Source organism: Sabethes cyaneus, chromosome 2 (assembly GCF_943734655.1).
Source record: "Sabethes cyaneus chromosome 2, idSabCyanKW18_F2, whole genome shotgun sequence".
NCBI lineage: Eukaryota > Metazoa > Arthropoda > Insecta > Diptera > Culicidae > Sabethes > Sabethes cyaneus.
In genome coordinates this window covers 54,347,662-54,369,951 of record NC_071354.1, presented here as the reverse complement: position 1 = coordinate 54,369,951, position 22,290 = coordinate 54,347,662, and the positions used below count along the sequence as shown (strand labels likewise).

Genomic DNA, 22,290 nt, shown 5'->3' with positions numbered 1-22,290 from the left:
AAGACTAAACACACGAGTTTGGTCCATTTCATTGGAACGGAGCCTTTCTCCGAAAACCCGCACTGAGAATCGCGCCTAACACGCTGACAGACGAACAGCGTCACGTGCAGTACCTTGCAAGTCGTAAGGGCCTGCATAGTGTCCTGACAGTAAAAACAAGTTAGATTAAAACTTCTCAGTTGGTGGTTTCTACAGTAGACGGAGGAAGAGGCAAAAGTGTCTAAAAATAGCCCTAATTGTCCAGCGCCTCTGTGGTTCAAAGGTACAAGTACCAGAGAGCCACATGCCCTGGCGGGTGTTGTGGGTTCGAATCCGGTTATAATCTCAGATTATAGCTTGGTTCGACCCATGCACCTTCCAGCATTGGACAAAATGTAGGAGTCACAATGAAAACTTATTCAGCGTAGTTACCTATAACCCCTCCCCCTCACCTTCCCGCACTTTCCACTCAACTCAAAAAAAAATTCGTTACTTTCCCCTACCGTCCCTCCATCAATTGTAGAATCACCGTTTCAAAAAAAAATATTAAGACTTCGCGCAGCCGACTGTTAGAGTACTGGACAGCGGAACGATTCTACTGACTCAGTCTAGCTATAGCAGCACCGCCCAACCAAACTTGGAACATACGACGACAGGCTTGTTAAGACCAGCATTTTACCGCTACGCTAACTGGGCGGTATTTTCCTAAGCATTTACTTTAAAAATTCATATTCTTAGCTATTCAAGAATAATATCCAAAAAACTTCTCTTGGCCAGCCCTTTTGGTAACAAAAATTTCACGATAGCTTCTTTTTTTATTCCTGAGTTATGACCGTAAAACTAACGATTAACGACGGCCCATGACCGGTTCTTAGATTCTTGGCTTTTTGACCCATTTTGTGCCATAATTTTAAAAAATGTCCCACTTCCAGAAATAGCATTCTTGACAAACACAAATTCACACCAAAAGCAAATTTAAGACGACAATGATCATAAATATCAGCAAGTTCCAAACGTGTTTATGATTTGGAGTCATGGTGGGTGGCTAAAATAAAGCATTGCACTGCCCAACATACGCACCATTCGGTTTATTCGCCCGACATTTCTAAGTGAATGAAGCTTCGACTGAGCCCTCGTACAAATATAAATTATAACCAACATAAAACAGCTCTGTCAGGGGCACCGGATCTGACTCTCGTATAGTTCATACCTCCAATAACGAGAAAGGGAAGGCACAATTGCAATGCTTAACATCACATGTAAGCCGGGCCCTGTAAATCTACCAAAAACCTGAAATTGAAAATAGGAAACCACTAAATTTTCCCACCTGGAGACCTTCCCATGAGCCATTGAACACAGCTCAAAAGCACCGAACTGATCCAGCCCAATCCGTAAAAAACAGCTCAGAGCTGTAGGCGCTTTCATATTTATGCAGTAGCGGCAAGAGTGTACCGTATCAGGGCCCGGCATGAAGCATCGATTCATCGATCCCCGGCCAGCGGGTATTGGATCGGAAACTCATTGTACTAACATGACCGTCCATACTTCCTTTTGTTCGCCAACAGTGCCATACAAACTGGCCCGCTTCATTCAGGTCGACTTTGATAAATGACGGTTTTCTTGTTTCACGTAAGCTAACCTGGCTGCCTTTCTGGCTGTCGGAACTCGGAACTAGCCAGAGACACTTTTTGCGCACTATTCTATCCGGAGTGCAAGCGGTATTTCCTATTCACCGCAAACTTTCTTCATTATCCTAAGAAGCGAATTTCGGTGTAAATAAATAAATGAATCCGTAATGGCGAAAGGTATTCTGATTGGCAGTTAGGTGGCACCAAATGACAGCTAATGAGTGAACAGCGGAAGGCAAAAGGATGCCCGCTTCCCCGTTCTAAGAATACCCCAAAAGTTTTCCTTCTGCTGCGAAAAAACCGGAGCCAAGTACTCGTCGCTTTGAGTGATTTATCTTGCAACTTCATAATTCAATTCCCGAAACAATCTAACTTATTAGCGAGCGAGTAGCGCTATCGAGCTGGCTGCCTGGGTGCATTGAAACTGCACTTTGCACAGTGTTGCGCTGGTGGTGAGGAAAGTTTTAATTAAAATTTAAAATGGCATGTCTACTTAAGAATGCAATTCACCGAGCGACTAGACTTGCTGAAAGCGTAATGGCTCGCAGTACAACCAAGATGGGCGTTTGGCCATTCGAATTAAAATGTTCATAAATCGTTTGAAATATTTGAGAATAAATTGCTGTATCTGCCTTAATACAGTAGTCAATTACCTAAATGAATTGTTGTACATTAGAAGTTTATTGCAGTTGGTAAAATTTTGTTAGAGTTTACTGTGACATTCAGAATATGGTAGTAACTTTGAATAATTCTAATGCCAATTAAAAATTCGTTCGGTAAAGTCGGCCCAAAAACAAGATTGCATGCATCAAATTTGCACCAAAATATTTTATTTTATTCTGTTCCGAGGCATCATAACAATCATAAATCTAACGAACCTATCAAACCAAACAACATTGTCTTCACTGCACCTGATTTCGAATACCCCAGTACAATCTTTTCTATCGTTCCAAATCTCGCTTAAGCTGCTTCATCATACGTCCTGTAAACCAAGCAGCACCATCAACGATTTCATATTGATCCTGGCTTGCTCGCAAATCTGGCTTTCGGGCATCTCGTCACACTCTTTCGAAAGCATCCGCACACACTCGTTCGCATTGTAGAGTGAGTCCTCCAGTGCACTCCTGACGGCCGGATTTCTCGACTCCACTCCTCTGCGGCCAAACTCAGCCAGAGCGGCATGCAGTTCAAAGCGGGTCGTACCGATGGCACGTGCCTCAGCTGAAAGCCAAAAAAGTTGTGAGAAATGCTTCAATTCAAAAAAAAAACTTTCACTATTTAATTCTGCTTACCCGGGCATATTTTTTCGAATAAGCTAATCAATTCCTGGCAAAGTTTCATTTTGTTCATCAAACTTTCGTCCGAAATATGTTTGATTGCATCTGGGCTACCACTCCCAATTATTTGCGAGAGTAGAATTTTCACATCCACAATGTAGTGATGGTTTGCGCTTAGCCAACGAGAGTAATGCTTAATGTACATGTTGCAATGCTGTTCGTTTGTTTTTTCCATGGCACCGAGATCCATCTTTGCTCTTTCCAAAATTACGCAAATATCTTTGAATTCTACCACTTCCTTGCACTTGTTGCAACCCCAATTACTGTGCCAATTTTTAACATTTTCCGGCAAAAGCAGTCCATTGCAATTTGAATTCTTTTTAAAGCCCGAGCATCTTAATGCACTAAAAAAGGTTCCGAATTCGGTCGAATCACTACACCGCTCGCAAGCGCATCGGAACAGTTTGGTTTGCTGCAAGTGATCTAGCCGGTTCAGTGTTCCCCATAGAACATCCGAGTAGCATATACTGAGCCGATCACCTTTCATAATCGCATTCGGTGCCCAGAAAACGATTTCCTTCTTATTGGTGAAGGTTTTCGACAGATTTGGCCGACACGAGTGCTCAGCCATCGATGCACTACGGTAAACTGCCACCGAGGCCGGCTCGGTCAATGGAATCTCGTGTCCGTTGACCTGCAGGATACCGCTCACCTTCAATATATCATCCTCACTCCATTTGCTTTCACACTTGAAGAACCTTGCCAGCGGCAAGCGGTAATGCAGATTCATTCGATACGGACGAATAATTTATATTGTCAACACCCGGCGGGCCAGTAGGCAGGTCCAGCCGTCCATAGGCCATGTCGGTTGATTCACACAGTGCAACGCAGTGATGGTCACATCCGGAAAATAAGATAAAGTATGCAAAACAACAATTGAGTAAAACAATTTAAAATGCACCACTTAATTTTTTTTTCTGGGTTCTTCTGATTAAGCCCCAACTATTTTCTTAAGCAAATTTTATTTTTTTGCCAGCATACCATACTTACGCCATACTCATCGAATCGACAAAGAGCCGTCGTTATTCATACAGCCATTCAACGACCAGACTATAAACTCTATATCCTATTCGCAAGGATTCTATCGTCTGCACAACTGGATAACGAACCTTACCGATTATAGACGAGTACCTACCGTGGAATCAGCTTGGCGACACCTTCTCGATCGTCTCGCCACTGCTTGGAGCCGCGACGTTGCTCCTCGTGCGACTCTAATTTGATTAATTCTTGCCATTTGGCCGGAGCTGTCTCAGCCAGCATCAGGCAACGCAGCGTAGTCACACATTGATAGAGCGGATGTGGAACGTAGAAGTGCTGCAGCGACATCTGAAAGTTAATACAAGCGGATGTAATGTTATTACAGTTCCCGCCATCACCGGTTGACAATGGTTGCGCGTAATCCGAGCGGATGCCGGAGCATTATGTGCGTATGTATCACGATTCCAATCTTCGTCGCCGTCTCGGGCACGGTTGCATTCCAGCAGTGACTTGCGTGGATTACCGCTGATGGACTGTGAATAATGTGCTTTCCGGTGAAATAACAATCAGAAGACAATCGGTCGGAGCACCGGAATTACCGAGGCAGTACGATTGTCCTTCGATAGTTTGTGCACTTGACTAACCTTGCTTCCACGGGCGATAGTGAATTTGCATTCCGCTCGGTGGCCGGGATGGTCCTGGCAGCTGCGTTGACACACCGGCCAGCCACATCGTTCGCATTCGAGAAACTCGTTCTGCACCAGACCCTGCGGAATTAGATGAATATGCATAAGTTAAGGTCAATATATCGAGGTATCGATTTCTATGCAAGTTGCAAGTTGAGTGTAAACAAGAAAAAATTCTATAAGAGACGACCAATGCCTCTTCATCCCCGAATGTTAAATATACATTAAAGGTGATTTTTAAAAGTTTCGTATTTCATTCTAACCCTCAATTGACTGACCGAAAATACGACAAAATTCGAGCAGTTGAAACACTTAATTAATTAATTAATTAATTAATAATTTCATGCAAATGTTGGTCACGACTACGTTTAAGATCTATGCGAAAGATTCAATTTGCAAAGCAAATCCTTGGATTCTAAATGTCTTCAAGACTTGACCCTTTTTTATCGACAGACTTCGCAGTCGGTTATTAGAGTACAGGACAATTACGGAGCTCGTGCAACGATCCTACTGACTCCTAGGTTCAATTTGCATTTGCAACTTTTATGTTGCATCGCTCTGGAACAAAGAAAATTTTTGCGTGAAAAAAAGTTTTGCAAACCCTTATGGACGAATGAGAAATTTTCTGCGTAAATATTTCTAAGTCCGTTCATTTTTTTAGGGTTGGTTTGATCGAACAAAAGAGTAAACGCCTTTTACTCTTAAAGTTTAGAGTAAAGTTCAAGCCTAATTTTAGCTTAATTTCAAGTCCAACTTCAATTTTTATAAACAGAAAAGAAAGATTGGTATTGGTAACAGAAAAGTAGAATATAATAAGTGGAAAAATGGAACAGACGAAAATGAAAAAATATGAAACGGGACAGGAAAAGAGGAAAAAGGGGCCTAAAAAAGAAAATGAGAAATTAACGAAAGAAAAAAGACGAAAAACAAGAAATCAAAGTAGGAAAGACCAGACAAGTAGGGCGACGACGGGACAAAAAGAAATATAACATGACAGACAAGGTGAGAAAACGAGAAGGGAGAAACTATAAAAATAGTGAAAGTGAGTGTAAAACATGAAGAAACACAAGAGATAAAACTGGACTGAAAATAAGAAAAATGGGACAGTAAACGAAGAAAACCGGAACAATGAAACAGAAAACGAGTGACAGAAAATAAGTAAAACGAAAGAAAAAAGAAAACGGACGGAAAAAGCAGAAATGTGAGAATAAAAAACCAAGAAAACGGCCCGCAAAAGAAGCAAAAACGGAGCGAAATGTGCAAAATCTGTGAGACTGGAAAAGAGAAAAAGCGGTACAGTAAAGAGGTAAAACGTCTCATTCAAACGTAAGACGAAAAGTGTCAATCTTGATTTTAAGTAAAAATTCGTGTCTAATTTCGTGTCCATATCCAAGTTTAAGCCCAATTTAACGTCCAATATGTCAAGTTCAATTTCAAAGTCAAAGTCAAAGCGCCTGTCCAATTTTTGGTCAAATTTTAAGTCTTTTCAAGTTCGATTTTAAGTTAAATTTAAACTTCCCTACGATTAAATAGAACCTTGTCGTGATGTAGGGCTTTTTAACTAATCAATTAATGAACAGCGGTCACGTATCGTTCTGAATGTGAGTATATATCAGAATACTTTTCAAAAGTATTTCACAAAATTTATGAATTCAAGCAGGATTTGGAGTGAAAATTACCAGATGTGATTTTTGCGTTGTTAAGAAAGTGCCTTCATTCTGAATAAAAATAAGGTCAGTACGGAGATCTCTGATAGCTAATAGTAGTTCTAAATTAATCGGACACTTGAATATCCTTGATATTCACTTGGGGCACTTGATTGCGGTCGATATTTGGAGTTTGGCTTCGGACTCCCGGTACAAATACAGCAGTCCCCCCAATAACGCGGTTTCGAATAAGAAGGTTTCCAATAAGGACGGTCTCGAGTGATTTCATTAACGCGGTCGAACGTCCTTATTGGAGTCTACGTAGCATATGGGAATTGACTTAATTGGGTCCAACATGGAAAAACTCGTGATCCTGACCGTATAGAAGGTTCGTGTTTTCGACAAAGTTGTTCAGTACATCAACGGGTTTTCATTGGATTATACTATTGCGGAATTGTCTCTCTACGTGGCGCTAGCGTATATGTAATACTCTTATATAGGCTATATCTTGTGCTGCTGACTATCTAGAAAGTTTCGGTCTTCGGGAAGGTTGCTCAAATGACTACCACCTTGAAGATAGCACAAAAAATAGCGCAGATCTGACTCACTGCGTGGCGCTAGTGTATCTGTAATATGCTTAGACATGCTGTATCTTGCGCCGTTGACTATCTGGAAGATTACGGTCTTCGGGAAGGTTACTCAAATAACTGCCACCTAAATCTTCAAGATGGCATGGGAAATAGCGCAGAACTGACTCACTACGTGGCGCTAGCGTACATGTAATATGCTTAGACAGGCTGTATCTTGCACTGCTGACTATCTAGAAAGTTGCGGTCACCAGGAAGGTTGCTCAAATGACTGTCACCTTCAAGATGGCACGAAAAATAGCGCAGATTTGACTCACTACGTGGCACTACAGTCAGCAGCGCAAGATACAGCCTGTTTAAGCATATCACATATACACTAGCGCCACGTAATGAGTCAGTTCTGCGCTATTTTTCATACCATCTTGAAGGTGGTCGTTATTTGAGCAACCTTCCCGAAGACCGCCACTTTCTAAGTAGTCTGCAGCGCAAGATACAGCATGTATATAAATATTACATATACGCTAGCGCCACGTAGTGAGGCAATTCCGAATTATTACAATCCAACGAAAAGCCCTCGATCTGCCGAACAACTTTGTCGAAGACACCAACGCTCTAAACAGTCAAGATCACGAGTTATTCCATGTTGGAACCAATTAAGTCAATTGCCATATGCTACGTAGACTCCATTAACACGGTTTCCATTAACGCGGTCCCTATTAGCGTCCTTATTGGGGGGATTACTGTATTGCGCACTAGCTGTTTGGTCTCGAGAATAGGGGAGGCAGCTGCGACTCTATGGTCTAAAACTTCTGTCTGTCTGTCTGTCCCTATGTTCCTTTTAGAATCGAAAACTGCTGAACCGATCGGCGTGAAAATTTGCATGTAGGGGTTTTTGGGGCTACGGAAGGTTCTCTCGATGGCAAAAGACCCATCCCCCTACTAAAAGGGGGGGCTCCCATACAAATCTATGTATATAAAAATGGATTTCTGTCTGCTCTATGTTCCTTATAGAATCGAAAACTATTGAACCGATCGGAGTGAAAATTTACATGTAAGGGTTTTTGGTGCCAGGGAAGGTTCTTATGATGGTTAGAGAGGGGGGCTAAGAGGGGGGGGGGACTCCCATACAAATCTATGCCTATAAAAATGGATTTCTGTCTGTCTGCCCGAAAGTTCCTTATAGAATCAAAAACTACTGAACCGATCGGCGTGAAAACCCCCTCCTCCCTCTAAGAGGGGGGCTTCCATACAAATGATACACAAATTTCTGCATAACTCGAGAACTAATCAAGCAAATTGAACAAAATTTTACATGTGGGTGTTTTTGGAGACAAGAATGTTTTCTATGGTAAATTGAGACCCCTCCCCACTTTAGGAGGGGGGGCTCCTATACAAATGAAATACAAATTTCCTTATAACTCGAGAACTAATCAAGCAAATGGAACCAAATTTAGCATGTGGGTGTTTTTGTAGGCGTTTTTTTTCTATGGTGAATTGAGACCCCTCCCCTCTTTAGGAGGGGAATAATGACCCCTCTCCCTTTTAAGATGGCGGGCTTCCATACACATGAAATACAAATTTCCTCATAACTCGAGAACTAATCAAGCAAATGGAACCAAATTTGGCATGTGGGGGGTTTTGGAGGCACGCATTTTTTTAATGATGGTTTGAGACCCCTCATCCTTGTGGTAGGGGGGATAAGGACTCTCATACAAATAAAACAGACATTTTTGCGTAACTCAAAAAATAATCGAACTCGAGAAATTTTAGAATCTTTCATAAAACATTAATCAATAACAAGACCACCAAAAATTATCAATAGTAACATTAGATGATTCAGGACGAGGCGGCCGCAGGCCGCGAGTGTTGCCTGCAACCTGCCGTCGGAAGCGCCGGCCACTGCGGGGCAGGGCAGCCCCCCGTAGAGATTACCTCTATCTAGGTTCATTTATTTTCCAAGATCTACTGACCTCTATTACTTTCCTTCAGTTGGGTCACCCCTGCGAAATGGTACTTTCTACGAAAAGATTTTCCGTGAAATGGTACACCCTGCGTAAGGTTTTTCGCGAAATTGTATTCTGCGAAACTCTATATTCCGCGTTAGAGTCAACCGAGAATTGGTGTTCCGCAAAATGGTATTCGGCGAAATGGTTTGTAATGATGGCGAATATTTAAATGCAATCCGCTTTATTTTATCAGGCTAAGCAATAGGGGGAATTGTTTTCTACTTTATTGTGAGCAAAATTTGTATATTAAAACACCCATGAACCCCCCCAAAACTTTCAAAACTCGAGACAAAGGTCATCCGAGATTTACGATTTATGTACAATACAGTTTAATTTGTGGCAATACGAAGTTTGTCGGGTCAGCTAGTTATATATAAAAATGACATCCCGGTCTATGGCAGAGAGATCTCAGAGTCTGCTCTGCCTGTGTTTTAGTGAGTGACATTGCCTATCTCGTGAGGTAGAACTGGCGTTTGAGGTTTCCCTGATGCTCTGATGATGACAACACAAAAGGGCCCGGCATAGAGTTTTATACGCTATTGAGCGAATCCGAAACGATAATCCGAACAAAACGACGCGAAATTATTTGAAAAATTGGTTTTGTTAGGCAATTACAATTTTTTAGGTTCTTGTCACTCCCACCTCCTTTAAATTGGCTTTAAAAATCAGGAGCAAAACAAATTGTTGGGTATAACTTTCTGTGTAAAATCATTTGGTTGTGTGCTATATAATCTGAAGAACTTGAAAATGAGGACAAAACAGAAGTAGAAGTTCAAACAACACAATGATCAAATATCGGTAAAAAAATTGGTTTCGATTTTGTCTCTTTTTTAGTAGGTTCTCAAATCATTGATAATGACGTGTAGGATATGGAAAGGAAGCACAGAATTGGTTTTCACGATTAAATTTCAAATAAAAGGCTTAAACCGATTTTTTTTGCTTGTCTTTTTGTGGCGCTGGACGGACAAAATCTTTATAATATATTTTTGTGACCAATTAATTTCTTTCTTAGACCTCCAAAGCTCCAAACCCTGAACGCTAATATCGTTGGCAGTTTGCACTCGAAGCACTGCGTCTTTTCATTAAACACTATATAGTAGATAACTCACCTGCAAACACCCCACACAGACTGGTGCCGTAACCTGGGCTGGTCCATGCACCAACGGTGCCTCCTTTAGTACAATTTCCCCCGGTTTAATATCCTTGGTGGCCACCAGGTAGCGTCCAAAACGTTCGTCACTGCAGATCTAGTAGCAAACATAAAAATATAAATGAATAAATAAATAAATATGAACACAGAACCCGCAACATTTGCAGCACATTAGAGAATCATGATAGCGTGCTCCCGATTCGTCGGTCGGTCGGTCTCAAACCAACAACAACAACTAGTAAAGAGCAGCGCAACTCCAAATGTCAACTGTTGTCTTGCGGCCGTAAAGATAGAACCGTCATAAAATCTTCACTATGTGTACAAGTAAAATTATCGAGGCCGAAAAGAAAAGCGAGATGGTGGGAAAAGCGATCTAGTGAAACATGTCATATGCTGTAGGGTTGTTCCAATAGTCCAAACCTGTTTTGTACTTCCTGCATCATTTTAAAACAAATTATATCTATCAATCTATTATATCTATTATATCTATCTTATTACATTGAGCTTATTGAATCGATTGTGAAAATGCTAAAATATGAAAATATTAAAAAATATTTTTGAATAACCCAACATCCATCATAAAACATGAAACACACCAATCTTCTTTCCACCGGTGAGACGAAAAGCGCAATAAATTTTCTCTTGTCCCAGAAAACATACTTTGAACGGATGGCAAGCATTTTTATGATTCTTCCAGTCCTGTTTTTGATGCTCGACGCTGCAGTAGTACATGGCACTACATCCAGAACAGCGCTTCGTAGCCGGTTGATTGCACACTGGACATATTCCCCCGTGAACCTCTGCCGGAGACCGCATCACCGCAGCTGTCGATGATGGCACTACCGTCGTTCTACTATCGCCCTCCGAAGTCATTCCCAGAACACAGGCGGAAAATTGCAACGCAAGGAATTATTCCGCTCGGTGGATTATCACTGCGATAGTACGAAATACTGCACTTCCTCGGAGGCTTTGCGATTTATGACTTCTTCGTCAGTTTGATACCGGAGGATACGACGTTCTGTCGTGGCTTCGTTTTTATGTACCGATTACACTATTAAGTCAGGCAGAATTTACTGCAAAGCGATTTATTCCATTTTAGGAATGAACTCAATTTCCACGAAAAATCACGATACGCACTTTATGCTGCTATCTGTCCACACGATCGCACACCAAATGAGCTCCCTGCGGTGTGTTCATCTGAAGTCATCTGCACTTTAGTGGGAAATGGGAAATAACTATAAGCCGGTCGCGCTGAAGGAAAAACGAACGAACCCATACATGCTTACGCTCAGCAGGGGCTAGAGATATATTTTCCGTCTCTCCCAATTCGATACACAGTTTGTCTGCTCAGAAGTAGCGACGAATGTACATTTATAGCTTCATGGGACGCTATAAAATGTTTATTCTAATTTGTTTTACGCCATTGTTGTGCATTTGGATGTTTTTCATGGAGATGAAACCACTAATTTCGTTACTTATGTTTACCCTGCCAAGTGCCATTATTACTAGTTTCAACAATTGGTCTGCAATTCCAAAGACACAATTGCTTTCGAAAAAACTTTGCTTCAATTTTGTTCTAACTCGCAATTTTGCGTTTTTCAAAATAATTAGACCCGTAACTTTTCTGCGTTCAAAGATCATAACTTTTGAACTATTAGATTGATTTTAGGCATTGACACAGCAAATCAATTGTATCTTGAACGTTTTTGAAAAATTTTGAATTTTTAAAGAAAAGAAATTACGAAAATGCAATGGAGATGCATGGTATATTGTTCTTAGTCTATAAAAATTATTGACATAAAAAGTCCTTGATTAACTAAATCGCTGGGTTTCGATGTTGTTGCATATACGCATTGGACGCCAAATATTGTAGTGGGATACTTGATGACTAGATAGAATTTAGAAAGCTGTTTTTTGAATCTTTATGGTAAAAGCAAATGTTATTGCAGTGAAAAGTGAAGTGAAATTTCAGCATCAGTACCTCTGGATGTAACTGAAATTTCTGGTTCTGAGTATTAATTGTCGTTACAAATTTGGTGTTACGGATAGATATACAGTTTTAGAGATGGAATATTGATTATATGATTCAATAATAACGTGACTGGATATTGAAGTTGAATTTAATATTGATAATTATCAGCTACACGGAGGCAAGCTGATATTCATTTTGATGAGTTTCAACTGATAATTTTAAGCACTGCGTACGAATTGAAAAAAGACGAAAAATGCCAAACAATCATCATTCGTAGTGGAATGCAGAACTAAACCATTCCCGAAACTGTCTAAAAAAAGTTCACCATTGAAATTGCAATTGGGCATAAGTTGGATTTAAATTGGAGCTGAGATTAGAGTTGAAACGTCATTTGAAATTAGACTTGAAAAGCAGATTTTAAGATTGACTTAGGTTTGAATTTTGACTAATTTGAACTTGAAATTTCAATTCAAAGCGGACATCGACACGAAATTAGACACGCAGTTTTATTTTAAATGACGATTGACCTTTTTCATCTCTCTCTCTCTCTCTCTCTCTCTCTCTCTCTCTCTCTCTCTCTCTCTCTCTCTCTCTGTGTCTCTCTCTCACACACACCCACACACACTTTCTCTCTATATCTCTCTCTCTATCTTGCTTTTCCATCTTTCCTTTACTCTTTCTCGCTTTTGTTCGTTTCCAGTTTTCTAATGTTTGCTTCTTATATCTCCTTTCAATTTTCGTCTTCATCTGTTCCGTTTGTTCTCTTTTTGATGCTCCGCTTTCGCGTCTTTTCTGTCACGTTTATTTTGTTTTTGGCTTCCTTGCCTTGCCCTTTCCTCTCCGGTTTTTCTTTTTTATCTCCCGTTTTCTCTTCCGGTTTACCTTTTCTTTAGTCTTTTTTCCTGTTTTTGTCCCATCTATCTCCTTGTATATCCCATTTGACCTCTCTTTTTCCTCCCTTTGTCCTCCATCGACTTCTTTTTTTTCTCGCTATTTTTATTTCCCTTTTAATTTCTGTTCTTTTTCTCGTTCGTTTTTGTCTTTTTTCTCCCGCTGTTTCCACTTTTTTGTACCCTTTCTCTTTCTCTCTTTTTTCCGGTTTACGCTCTTTTGACGTAGGACTACGTCTTTTTATTTTACTATACTGGGACTGGGTAGCACTTTGTGAAAACGAAAATAGAAGTGTAACGTTTGAATGAAAGATTTCAAATGCTAATAACTACTAAACTACTGAACGAAACTGAACAATTTGTATGTCGTTGGATAGATAAAATGACCATCAATTTTATAGGGGGAGAGAGAACAATTTTATGGGGGACGTAAGAGGGGGATTCCTATACAAATGAAACACAAATTTCCTCAAAACTCTAAAACTAATTAAGCAAATGGAACCAAATTTAGAATGTAGGGGTTTCAGAAGGCAAGAATTTTTTATATGGTAAATTGAGACTCCTCCCCTGTTTAGGAGGGGGGGCTCCCATACAAATAACATACAAATTTCCTCATAACTCGAGAATTAATCAATCAAAAGGAACCAAAATTGGCATGTGGGGGTCTTTGGAGGTATGATGTTTTTCTATAGTGTACTGAGACCCCTTCTTCTTCTAAGAGGGGGGCTCCCATACAAATGAAATACAAATTTCCTCATAACTCTAGAGCTAATCAAGCAAATAAAACCTAATTTGGCATGTAGGGATTTTAAAAGGCAGGATTTTTTTCTATGGTATAATGAGAACCATCCGTCTTTTAACAAGGGGGGATTGTTTCTATGGTTGATTAGAACCTTTGCTTTCTTTAAGAAGGGGAGATCCCATACAAATGAAATACAAATTTCTTCATAACTCGAGAACTAAAATATCTTTTAAATATTCACCTAAACAACCGATTTGTATAAACATACATATGCCAGAAATGCACTTTACATTAGTCTTTGATCTGATGATCTGATATAGTCCTACGTCACCCTTTCGCACAACCCTTAAGGCTGTATACCTTGTAGTTTTACTACTGTTCTGGTTTTCCTCGTTTTCAGGCCCATTTTCATTCTATTCCCGTCTCAATTTTTCTCATTTCTTGTCCGTCGATTCTTTATTTTTACCGGTCCCGGTTTTTGTCTTTTTTCGCTTTTTAACTCCTTCTATCCTGTTTTTCGTTATCGTCTGTTTCAGGCTTTCTCAATTTATGTTCTACTTCATCACATTTTCTGTTCACTTTTTGTTTTCGTTTTATCCTCTTTTGTTTTTATTATTCCTTAATTTTGTCTTTTCCGGTTCCATTCTATTTTCTTTTTCTCTTCTCGTTTCTTCATTTTTCTTCTACCGTTTTTTCTAATTTTTGTACCAGTTTTTTCTCCTTTTCTTTTTTTTTGTTTAGAGTGGTTTTAACCCAACTTCGATTTCATTATAGTTTGTCGTTCTTTTCTTTCATTTTTCTTCTTTTCTTTTCCGTGCTATATTTTTCTGACCAGTTCCCTTGTTTTATGCCTAGTTTTCCTTTTTTTCTCTCTCATGTTCTTCTCTTTCACTTTTTTATGTCCGGTTTACCCTCCCATTCTGCCATTTTTTCTTACATATTTATTTTGTTTCATACCAATTTCTCTTCTATTTCTCTCTCGTGTATTTCCTCTTTTCTATCCCGTTCCATTCTCTTTCAGTTTCATTTTTCCTTCGCTGCTTTTTTTCTAAAGAGTAGCAAAAAACAAAGTAATTCTAGATCCATCTGTGAATAAACTAAAATAAATCTACTAATATTTTCATAAGGATCTGTTTGCTTTACGTTGTTTGGTTCATGAGATATGAATTTCTGAGTTAGGTAAATACAGTAATGTTCCGATTTTGTCAGCCCCATGTTGAATTTTGGGCAGACAAAATGGGGAAACTGACAAAATCGGAAAAAAAATTTCGGAATTTTTTTCCAAATTCAAGGCTTAAGACCTTGCAATATCGAAGACTTTTGCTACAAATTAAAATTTAACCCTCAATTGGTCCGCCGAAAGCTCAATGAACCGGGCACAGCATACTGGTCCAGAACCCTTTTTGGTGCGCATTAGCTATGAGCGGGAAAACTTGGTTTTAGGTATATGGAGCCTTTGGAAGAGTTTCTTAAAATTAAAAGTTCTATCGTCCAGCAGAATTTAAATTTTGAATGATCCCCCTAAAAGTGCAATAACCAAATTATTTTTCTGCAGTTTCAATATAGCACATTGATGTGTTATGCAAAGTTTTACAGCATATTATTACAAGAAATTTTGCTGAAGACAGTTACCTTCTATTTATTCAGCGAAGATAGAAAAATTCATTTAAAAATCGTTAAAATCAGTTTTTCCATTTTAGCTGTTTTTGTAGTTGTTGTATGACTTTTTCCTGTTTTACAAAGTTGTACAAATAGTAAAAATACACAACATTGCTGAATATAATCTACCTCTATCTTTGCTTGTTTAGGATCTATAGAACTTTTACTATAAAAATACCTTAATTTTGACCCCGAATTACTCGCAGGAAGGCTTTATTTTGTTCAAAAACTCTCCCCAGAGAAACAGAATAATTTCAAGCAGACTGAAAAGTTTTATAAATCATGTTTAAAAGCACAAAAGTTCAACATAATTTATAGGCTGACAAAATCGGGAACTGACAAAATCGGAACATTATTGTATTCAGAAAAACCCACTTTTCAGCAAAATTGCAGTGCTGCCGAATTTTTCATGCTATCGTGGGGTGAAGAAACATCCTGATATCCTGCAGAAATGTTTTCTTCAAGTTTACATTGATAATAAAATAAGAATACTTTGATCTGGTAGCAGTTTCGAAAATCATCGATGATGACACACTACTGCGTGAACGCTGACAAACTGGGTATAAAAGGCAAAACGCGATTTTCAACGCGTTCCGCGATTTCATGTAAGCCGACTTCAACAACAAACGTTTTAATTGGGTGTCAAATTATTGCAGTGAAGAAAAAACATGTAAGGAACCGTGGTGATTTTTTCTATGTTTTGAGCCGTAACTGAACTTCAAAACTGCGAAGAATTATTTTGTGATTAATTAAGATGAAGAAGGAACCAGAATGAAAAAAATAATATGTAGAGTGCTGATAAGAAGAAACAAAATACAAATTTCCATAAAAATGCCAAATTGACTTACTTTCCGAAATAAATGGTAATACAGTGGACCCCCGCTAATTTGAACGATTCCTCACGCAAACTAACGGAGTTTGTTTTTAATTTGAACAATTGGCAACACTAAATATGCAGAGACCTGTATGAGCTGGCCGCACTGCTCTTTGTTATTGTTTCGATGGTTTGATTCCGTTGGCATTGCAAACAGCGAATATTTCATTCTACGAGCGAATTTCTATCAGAATCTTCGGGAAAATTAAATGTGAAACAAATATAACACGCTAGATCAGCACAAAAAAATCAACTTTATGTACATTGTCTTCATAAACAAATGGTGTCATGTTGTTTATGACATTTAAACCATTTTTAACGTGCAAACCAGCGGGGTTAAAATGTGTTCAAATCAAAAACGGTCAAACGACTGGGGGTCCTCGGTACTATCGACGTGCATTGAATTAATGCATGCAGTAGTAATATTTTTATGCTGTTTTGTTAGGTAATATATAAGAATTGGCAATCATCATCAATTTTCTCGCACATCAACATAAATTAGTGGTCACTGGCTCGACCTAGTGATGTCCGATTTTTTCAATTATTCGATTACCGATTAATCGGTGAGCGTTGTCTGCGCTAATCGATTAATTCAACTATTCGTGCCAGTGTTGTTCGATTAAAAATATTCGAATATTTCTTTGATTAATTCGATTAATCGAACGATTAACGAGCATTATTCGGGGATTATTCGTATTCATTGAACTATTCGATTAATTCAACTACTCGTGATGCTGGTATTCGATTGAAAATTATTCGAATATTTTTTTAGTTATACGATTAGTTGAGTTATTCGAATGATTAACGGACATCACTAGCTCGAACTTAAGAAAAGAAAAAGCTTTTATACTTTTAACTTAAACTCGCTTTTGGGCACCTCTTATTAATAGTGGAATAAAGGGTGCCCAAAAGCGAATTGCATCACAGAAAAAACGCTGTAGAAAGTTACCTAATTGACCGATCCTTTTCAAATTCATCCTTCAACTTCAATACCATAATCATATGCTCGCACCTTACACTCAACTCCACTCATAAAGTTCTGTACAACATCTGGCTGCAGCTTCTTCTGTTCGGAAACCCTCGTTTTCTTCATGTCTTTCTCAAATTTGACCTCCTTGGGATGCTTCCGTAGTCTGTCTGTAGGCTGTAGCCTGCTTCATAATAGCCCTTGTAGTTTTAGATAAGCCTTAGTTCCAGTGCGTTGGGGTATTCATGTCCTTGGATACAAAGGAGACCCCGTTGGCTTCGTACTACTCCAGGACATCTTTTGAATAATGGTATGAAGCAAAAGATCGAATGGCCTTCGTGTTACTGCAACAGAGGAAGCAGACGCTTCTGTAGACACTCATTGATGTAGATTTGCTCGTTTACAGTCCCGATAGTCACAAATGGGACACTCCGTTTACCACATGAGCAGATCGCTTGCCAAATCATGCATTTCTGGGCAAACTTGGAAAGTTTCTGCTTCCTTACCTAATCCAGAACATGAAATTTGTGCTGAGCGGTGGAAAACAGTAGCCCCGGAAGCTGCCGGAAGTTCACCTTGAAGCAAGTCTAATCATCCATAATGAGACAATGAGACTTCGTCAGCATCTAAGTGCCCCTGACCGTAGCACTGGAATTTCGATAAAACGCTTTCACAACACGCTTGTGATGCTGATAACTAATAGAATATCCATTCTGACCACATTTCCACAGAGGACACACCAGTGAATTTTTGCAGAAAAGATTTCTGTTTAGCTTAAACAGTGTTCTGTACATGTTACTTGTACAAGAACCCTGGTAAATTTGAATAACTTTTTCTTGGTACTTACAAAAAGCATGCGTTTTCTGCAAAATGGTTTGAGATATCATGGTTCTTGTTTCAGTGTAGTAAGTGGGTAATTTTCTGGAGCATTTTTTCCGTGATACAATTTGAGTGGAACACCCTTTATTTAGATCGTATAGCCAAACAACAGGAGCTGGTAACCCAAGGAACATTTTTGTTGTATAGCAACCTATCCAGTGCTTGTTTCATTGATTTTAGTTATGGTATAATTGAATAAGCTACTGTTAAGCATTGAATAAGCTGCAGAAAGTTTTACGAATAATTCCTGACAAAATATTCATGTATGTATTGTGATAGATGATGAAACGTATTGCTTTAAAAATTTTAGGTATTTTGCGGGACAGGAGCTAGTTGGAAAGATACTCCTGAACAAAGGAAAATATCGTGTCTGTCATGCAATATTATGTTCGTACGGGTTAAAATCACAAACAAATCGTTCGGAGCGCGCAACGTCTTAGAGCAAGATTTCAGTCAACTTTTCTTCTTGTTTTATTTATGTCTACAGAGGAAAGTGAGCTTTACGCACTAAATTTCGCCTTTCGTTATGCTAACAGTGTGGGTTGATCTCATATTACTAGCTATAATAGCTACTCTCAGTAATATGATGCAGAAGCTAGCAGTTTTGTTACGCTGCATATTTGCTGATATGAAACTTCTCCTTCCAGAAGTAAATAACATTTAAGGCAAACGAAAGAATAAAATTACTTCAAGTTTGATACGTTTCAGATATTATGTTTCTAAAGCTGGATTGTATCAGGCATTCAGCATAATTCTTACAAAATAATCTATTGTTGCGCAGCCAAAATAAGTATAACAGATGTTCGCTAACAATCACATTTTAAAGAATTCAAGGATGAAAGGTCATAAATTTGCAGTGCGAGTAAAAGTTTCGAAAACACGAGCAACTATGTTTCAAATCAATCCTGAGAAGTTCCAGCTGATTCCATGTGCTACTATCGCAGCGGTGTGCGAGCAAGAGAGCACCAGATGAACTGTGGCTGTAACTATTTGCGAAGGCAAAGTTAAATAGCACAGTTTCCTTGCCGAAATTACTCCTGCAGGATATTTTCGTGCTCAAACAATGGCCGTCCGGTAAGAACAACGCCGTCGACACGTCCGAAACTCGGGCGAGGAAACGCAACATCGACTGCGATGAGGCTGCCGACGACCGGGCCAGCAAAAGGGCGAAGTTTTCATCCGATTTATGATTTAGCAGGACTTGCCATTTCCCTCGGACTTGCGGCGAAAAGTTCTTTCTGCTACTAACTATACCGTATTGACGAATGCAGCTGAATATGAACGAGTGTTTGCACCATGGCATTGCTGCAATTGCAAATTGTAATTCGTTGCTTCGCAGAAAAAGCTTGTCTAAGCTGAGTGAATATTTTTTTCTTGTTTTCATACAAACGCTCTTTTATGACGTAAATTTAGAAACATGAGACTACAAAAATTTTATTTGATTTCAGAAGCTGCTGAAAGTCTTTTTTTGTTTTTCAAATATTTAGTTAATTTAATATCAAAGCTTATTGAACGATAAACAATCGATAACGTGAATGCAAGTCCAAGTACCTGGAATAAGGTTTACATAATCTTCTGAAAAAAGCAAAAGACAAAGATATTATTTCCGAATTCATTTATTCATTTCATCATGCTTTGTTCATCTGAGTACTGCAGAATGCTACGATTAATTTATGAAATGGCATCTATATAATTTGAGAATGAATAAAATCTGCACAAAGATGCTATTCCCTTAAACGAATTTCTCTTGCAACTTCAGCAAACGAGCTTTTGTTTGCCTTTTAGCATGGTTCAGTTTTTACCTTGCAGTTGTAAGTTGTTATCTTACTCGTTTACAATCCAAATATCCGAAGTGCAATCACCACCCGGGTATCTGAAAGGCGAGAAGAAAAAGTTTAATCTAGTTCTTGTGTTGCTATCAATCATATTAATTACTTATTTTCCTTGCCCTTCTCCCGCTTTGATTGCTTACCTCATTTCATGTGGCAAAGACGGACCGTATGGCTCGTTTGCGAAATCAACTAAAAAGTTTTCGTTGATCTTCATGCCTCCCTTAACTGTGTCGATATCAATCTGCACAATTGTGCCACCGGCTTTGACCATTTCCGGATAGAATTGCTTGTCCCAGGAAGAGAATAAACTAGACGACACGTAAAGGCGTTTTCCGTCTAACGAAAGCTGCAGCATTTGCGGACCTCCCAGAAGGCGTCGATTTTTAATGAATGTTGGATCTGGCTGTTTGCTGAGTTCTTTGTCTTCTACAACTTTAACTTTCGAGTCACTGAGAATGGCACCGCCGAGCCAAACCTGGCCAGTTAACTTCGGATTCGAACGATCAGTAATGTCATACTGACGAAGATCGCCATGCATCCAGTTGTTGAAGTAAATGAATCTATCGTCCAGTGATATCAAAATATCGGTCATCATACCATTTACATACTCAGAAGAACCCCCTTCGATTTTCTTGGCGGGCACGTCAATAACTTTTTCTGTTTTGTAAAAATCTGAATTTTCATCTTTAAAAAATCTGTAAACTTTCGAGTTCAAAGTACAGCCAACATAACCTTGATTCTCCTTAGGATTGTGCAAAAATCTAATTTCTAGGGGACAAAGCCCTTCCTCTCCCAGATCGATTGTTTGAAACAATTCTCGTTCGTTCCACTTGTAAAAATTCAACCGACGGCCGTACTGTTCCGGATCTTCGATGTCTGAGTCCTTATATCCACGTCGAAACAGCTTGGGTGCACCCCATTCAGAGGCAACCATAACATTAAAGTACGGCTGATACCAGTAATCGTATCCGCACAGTGCTGTCTTATCTCCCTTGGTCCACGTTCCAACAAAATCAAAATTCTTATCAAATTCAACAAACTCTCCTTTGGCGTTCCCTTCTGCATCGCCCATAGTTGAAATCATTATGTTGCCATTCGGCAGACAATGGGTCGTGTGCGGCGCAGTAGTATTTGCTTTCTTCAGCACATCGCCTTCAATGACCTTGAACATCGACGGTGCTCTAGGATCAGTTTCAACGTCCACCACGAATATGCGGTCCGAATTCACGCACGGCAGCACCAATCGATCCCGTTTCGGTGCTTTTTTCTTATCATCAACGAAGTGGCAACTGGAACAGGTATTCCATCCACTGTGATGCATTTCGTTTCCGGTGCTGTTTGTGAAAGTTCGATGAATGACCTCGGAGAGAAATTCTAAATGTTACATCACAATCACCGTAATTTAAGGAGGGCAGCTTACTTGGCAGTAGGTGGGACTGTCCGGATCGACGTCGACAGTAGACAGGTAATCACCGTGGGGCTCCTCAAGATTAGGTTGAACTGTTACCACGTAGAGTAACTTTTCCCGTGGTCCATCCCGAACAGCATCCAGAGGCGTGGCGTAACCTGGACCACAGTAGCATTCTGCAGCGATAATATGCAACACAGTCAAATACTTTTATCTTTGGAATCGATGAATCGCTTAATCGGTCGGATTGGATGCAATCGATAGTACGATTCAATGCATTCTACAAGTCACAATGCTAATGCAAAAAGTTTTGACTTACTTGATTGGTGCATTTTTTTTTGTTACCACTAAGCGGTCAGCCTATCAGAGCAGTCTGGACTGGCTTAAACAACATACGCGACTTGACTGAGCGATCGTACGGCACGGTACAGACGATGACTGTGCTGTTTTGTTGTTGAGCCGGTTTTTGCTGTTGTTGATAAGTGGCGTCCAATTGGTTAGATAAACGAGATTGGCATTTGAATGAGTATTGGTATTAAGAACACCGTAACAGCGCTAACGCCAAAAATGTGTTCATGAATAACTTATACCCCTAAACCGTCTTTCGTCGGAATAGGGTAATTAACAGAAATTTAGGCTTTATTTGTTTAATTTTAATAAGAACAATTACTTTTTACAAAAAATAACCAGTAAAATTATTAGAATAGATTCAGTAAATCTTTTAAATGAAATACAGGTTATAGTTGTAAACAAATTTTGGAATAGGAATGTAGAAACAGAATTAAATTTACGTTAGAAAGTATGACAAAAAATGAGCAGAAAATAAATAAGACAACAAGAAAAAATAAGTAAAAAACAAAAGCGACAAAATAATACTACGTGTTATTTATGAGTGGCTTGGTAAAAAATATGTAAATGTAAGCAGACGTGGAGTTTTTCCTTATATTTATGGAATTCCGATCACCTAAGAAGGCATGATTAAACTTTGAGTCCTTACTGAAAAATAAAGCTTTGACATTTATTTACAAGTTATGCGTTAGTATTTTTGTTTGTTGTTCATGGAAAAATAT

At 39.2% G+C, this 22,290-nt stretch overlaps 2 protein-coding genes across 2 annotated transcripts; both read right to left on the bottom strand.

Annotated features, from left to right (window-relative positions):
* Window positions 1-2,466: 2,466 nt before the first annotated feature.
* LOC128735362 (SET domain-containing protein SmydA-8) lies at window positions 2,467-10,906 on the bottom strand. Its single transcript, XM_053829851.1, has 6 exons — window positions 10,658-10,906; window positions 9,957-10,094; window positions 4,567-4,689; window positions 4,080-4,270; window positions 2,900-3,642; window positions 2,467-2,828 (listed from the first exon to the last, which is right to left on the bottom strand). Exons 1-6 carry the CDS (start codon window positions 10,868-10,870, stop codon window positions 2,581-2,583), a joined length of 1,656 nt encoding a protein of 551 aa, XP_053685826.1. The 5' UTR covers window positions 10,871-10,906; the 3' UTR covers window positions 2,467-2,580.
* Window positions 10,907-19,613: 8,707 nt separating this feature from the next.
* LOC128737048 (methanethiol oxidase) lies at window positions 19,614-21,626 on the bottom strand. Its single transcript, XM_053831596.1, has 4 exons — window positions 21,540-21,626; window positions 21,233-21,396; window positions 19,953-21,172; window positions 19,614-19,853 (listed from the first exon to the last, which is right to left on the bottom strand). The coding sequence occupies exons 1-4, from the start codon at window positions 21,550-21,552 to the stop codon at window positions 19,805-19,807; spliced, it is 1,446 nt and encodes a 481-aa protein (XP_053687571.1). The 5' UTR covers window positions 21,553-21,626; the 3' UTR covers window positions 19,614-19,804.
* Window positions 21,627-22,290: the final 664 nt, after the last annotated feature.

What these genes read in the sequence shown, in the direction of transcription:
- LOC128737048 (XM_053831596.1), bottom strand. An exon ending in ACAGTCCCACCTACTGCCAA is followed by an intron (nt 21,173 to 21,232) that starts GTAAGCTGCCCT and finishes TTTCTCTCCGAG; the next exon opens with GTCATTCATCGAACTTTCAC. An exon ending in TCTTTGCCACATGAAATGAG is followed by an intron (nt 19,854 to 19,952) that starts GTAAGCAATCAA and finishes CTCGCCTTTCAG; the next exon opens with ATACCCGGGTGGTGATTGCA.
- LOC128735362 (XM_053829851.1), bottom strand. Translation starts at nt 10,870, where the DNA reads ATGACTTCGGAGGGCGATAGTAGAACGACGGTAGTGCCATCATCGACA. An exon ending in TCTGTGTGGGGTGTTTGCAG is followed by an intron (nt 4,690 to 9,956) that starts GTGAGTTATCTA and finishes CTAATTCCGCAG; the next exon opens with GGTCTGGTGCAGAACGAGTT. An exon ending in CTATCGCCCGTGGAAGCAAG is followed by an intron (nt 4,271 to 4,566) that starts GTTAGTCAAGTG and finishes ATTAACTTTCAG; the next exon opens with ATGTCGCTGCAGCACTTCTA.